Below are 2469 nucleotides of genomic sequence, written 5' to 3' on the forward strand. Positions count from 1 at the left end.
CCCTTCCTGACACTGGGATCAAGCACCGTAAGATCGAACCCACTATCGGGCACCTCTTCCCATTGGAAGATAAATAGATCAAGTTGGCCAAACAAAACTCAAATATCGAAGAAGAAATACGAGGCTATAAGAGATCACGCATATAAGAGATCAAAGAACTCAAATAACTTTCATGGATATAAAAAGATATAACTGATCATAAACTCGAAGTTCATCAGATCCCAACAAACACACTGCCAAAAGACTTACATCATATGGATCTCCAAGAGATCAATGTATTGATAATCAAGAGAGAGAGAGAGAGAGAGAGAGAGAGAGAGAGAGAGAGAGAGAGGAAGCCATCTAGCTACTAACTATGGACCCGAAGGTCTACAAAGAACTACTCACGCATCATCGGAGAGGCACCAATGGAAGTGGTGAACCCCTCCGTGATGGTGTCTAAATTGGATCTCGTGGTTCTGGACTCTGCGGCGGCTGGATGAATATTTCGTCGACCCCCCTAGGGTTTCTGGAATATTGGGGTATTTATAGAGCAAAGAGACGGTCCAGGGGGCACCCGAGGTGGGCACAACCCACCTGGGCGCGCCTGGGCCTCCTGGCGCGCCCTGGTGGGTTGTCCCCTCCTCGGGACTCCCCCCAGGTGCAACCAGGGCCCGCTGTGTTCCTTCTAGCCAATTAAAAATCATTGTAAATTGGCGTGTCATTTGGACCTCATCTGATATTGATTTCCTGCGATGAAAAAACATGCAGAAAACAGCAACTGGCACTTGGCAGTATGTCAATAGGTTATTACAAAAAATGATATAAAATGACTATAACATGATTATAAAACATCCAAGATTGATAATAAAACAGCATGTAATAATAAAAAATTATAGATACGTTGGAGACGTATCAGCCACTCTTTGGCACATCTTCACAAGCCCATTGCCACCACAACGGACGGCAAGCTTCAAGCCCTTGATCTCGTCATGATGATCCACTTGAACTTGCACACCGCAACCTAACCCCACATAGAACTCTCATGTAGATCATGGGTTAGTACACAAAGCGTAATGGACAATGCTTACCATTCCATGGGATCACTTGACCCCACTCGGTACATCTTCTATGCTGCGTGTGTTGATCAACTTGATTCACTCTTTGACTTAGTCTTGATCGACCTCACACATGACCAATATACACTTGTAAGTTCTGAAATATCATCAAGTCAACAAAAGAACCAAGACAAAGGGAAAAGATGAATTAGCTTGACAAATCGCGGCTCAATAAAGGAGAAAGAGAGACATGCATTGCATGGATTGTGAGCTGGTTAATTTGGCTATGTAGGCATGCAAGCATGATGCTATGATTATAATTTGAATGATGATTTGTGGGATGGCTATAATTAAATGCAATGGAGAGGGAGGAGGTACATGCCACACATGGCCCGCATGCTGTGATTGTGAAGATTGAGGACGGACCGCATATCAGTATAACGATGAATTTCAGGGATAAAAAAGAACGGAGGCTCTCTTGGGTATTTAAATTAAAGGAAGGCGCTGGAAAATTAAAGGAATGAGATGTATTATGCGGGGCGGATTCATCTCCGGAGAAGAGAATTGTACACGCTGCAAATAGAATGATGAATTTTAGGACACATATGACGCTAGATTCATGAGGTATTATTAAATGGAAGGATAGATTTCAGGATTATGGACTACAAAATAATTTCTAGGTTCTTCGATGTAGCTCTGAGAATGCTTTTTATACACTTACGAATTTTATAGAGCAATTAGCACGTACGGCTGCAGGTGCAATATGTAAAAGAATTTTTGATCTAAAGATATGTTTGTTCACCCGATGACTAGGAATCATGTCCCATGCACAAACTAGCACCCCAAAAATCCTTACTGTCAATTCACCGTCATTTCTTTCATCATCAAACTATAATACGGTTAACATGGTTCATGACAATTGGCGTTAACTTTGCAACAAAGAACATCATTTTTTCTCCCGTTGCAACACGCATGCATATGTGCTAGTGAATTGTAAAACATACTGACTCAACAAGTTTAACCAGAAAAAAATGTTTTTTTCCAAGCTGGACACCAACAAGTTTTTAGGCAGTCAAGGCTGACTAATGGGCCCGTGGGAAGGCAATCAGTGTGGTATTTGGCCCACGCTCTTGGCCCACCAAACTACGAAGGGAAGGAAACCCTAAGAGCCACCACGCACCACCATCCGCCGCTTCCAGCCCCCGCCCCACCACACACCCCACTCTCACTGTCGCCATCCAAATCCCAAAAACACTCTCCGGCGCATCTGCCACCGCCGTCGTCAACCATGGCCGGGCGGACACCACTCACCAACGCGGGTGCCGCGACGGAGGCCGACGCGCACAAGCCGGACGTGGCCATGGTGCAGCTGCGCACCTACATCTGCACCGAGCTACTCCCCGCCTTCCCCGCCCTCAACACCAGGCGGCTC

General features: G+C 45.2%; 1 protein-coding gene across 1 annotated transcript in view; it reads left to right on the top strand.

The window, feature by feature from the left end:
- The first annotated feature begins 2325 nt into the window (after positions 1 to 2325).
- The window catches only part of LOC119310429, a 3295-nt gene continuing 3151 nt past the window's right edge, over positions 2326 to 2469 (top strand). Inside the window, exon 1 of the mRNA XM_037586188.1 lies at positions 2326 to 2400. Within this exon, the coding sequence (XP_037442085.1) occupies positions 2326 to 2400 (75 nt within the window). The remainder of the gene's footprint in view (positions 2401 to 2469) is intronic.

Source organism: Triticum dicoccoides, chromosome 5B, assembly GCF_002162155.2.
Source record: "Triticum dicoccoides isolate Atlit2015 ecotype Zavitan chromosome 5B, WEW_v2.0, whole genome shotgun sequence".
NCBI classification, from domain to species: Eukaryota; Viridiplantae; Streptophyta; class Magnoliopsida; order Poales; family Poaceae; genus Triticum; species Triticum dicoccoides.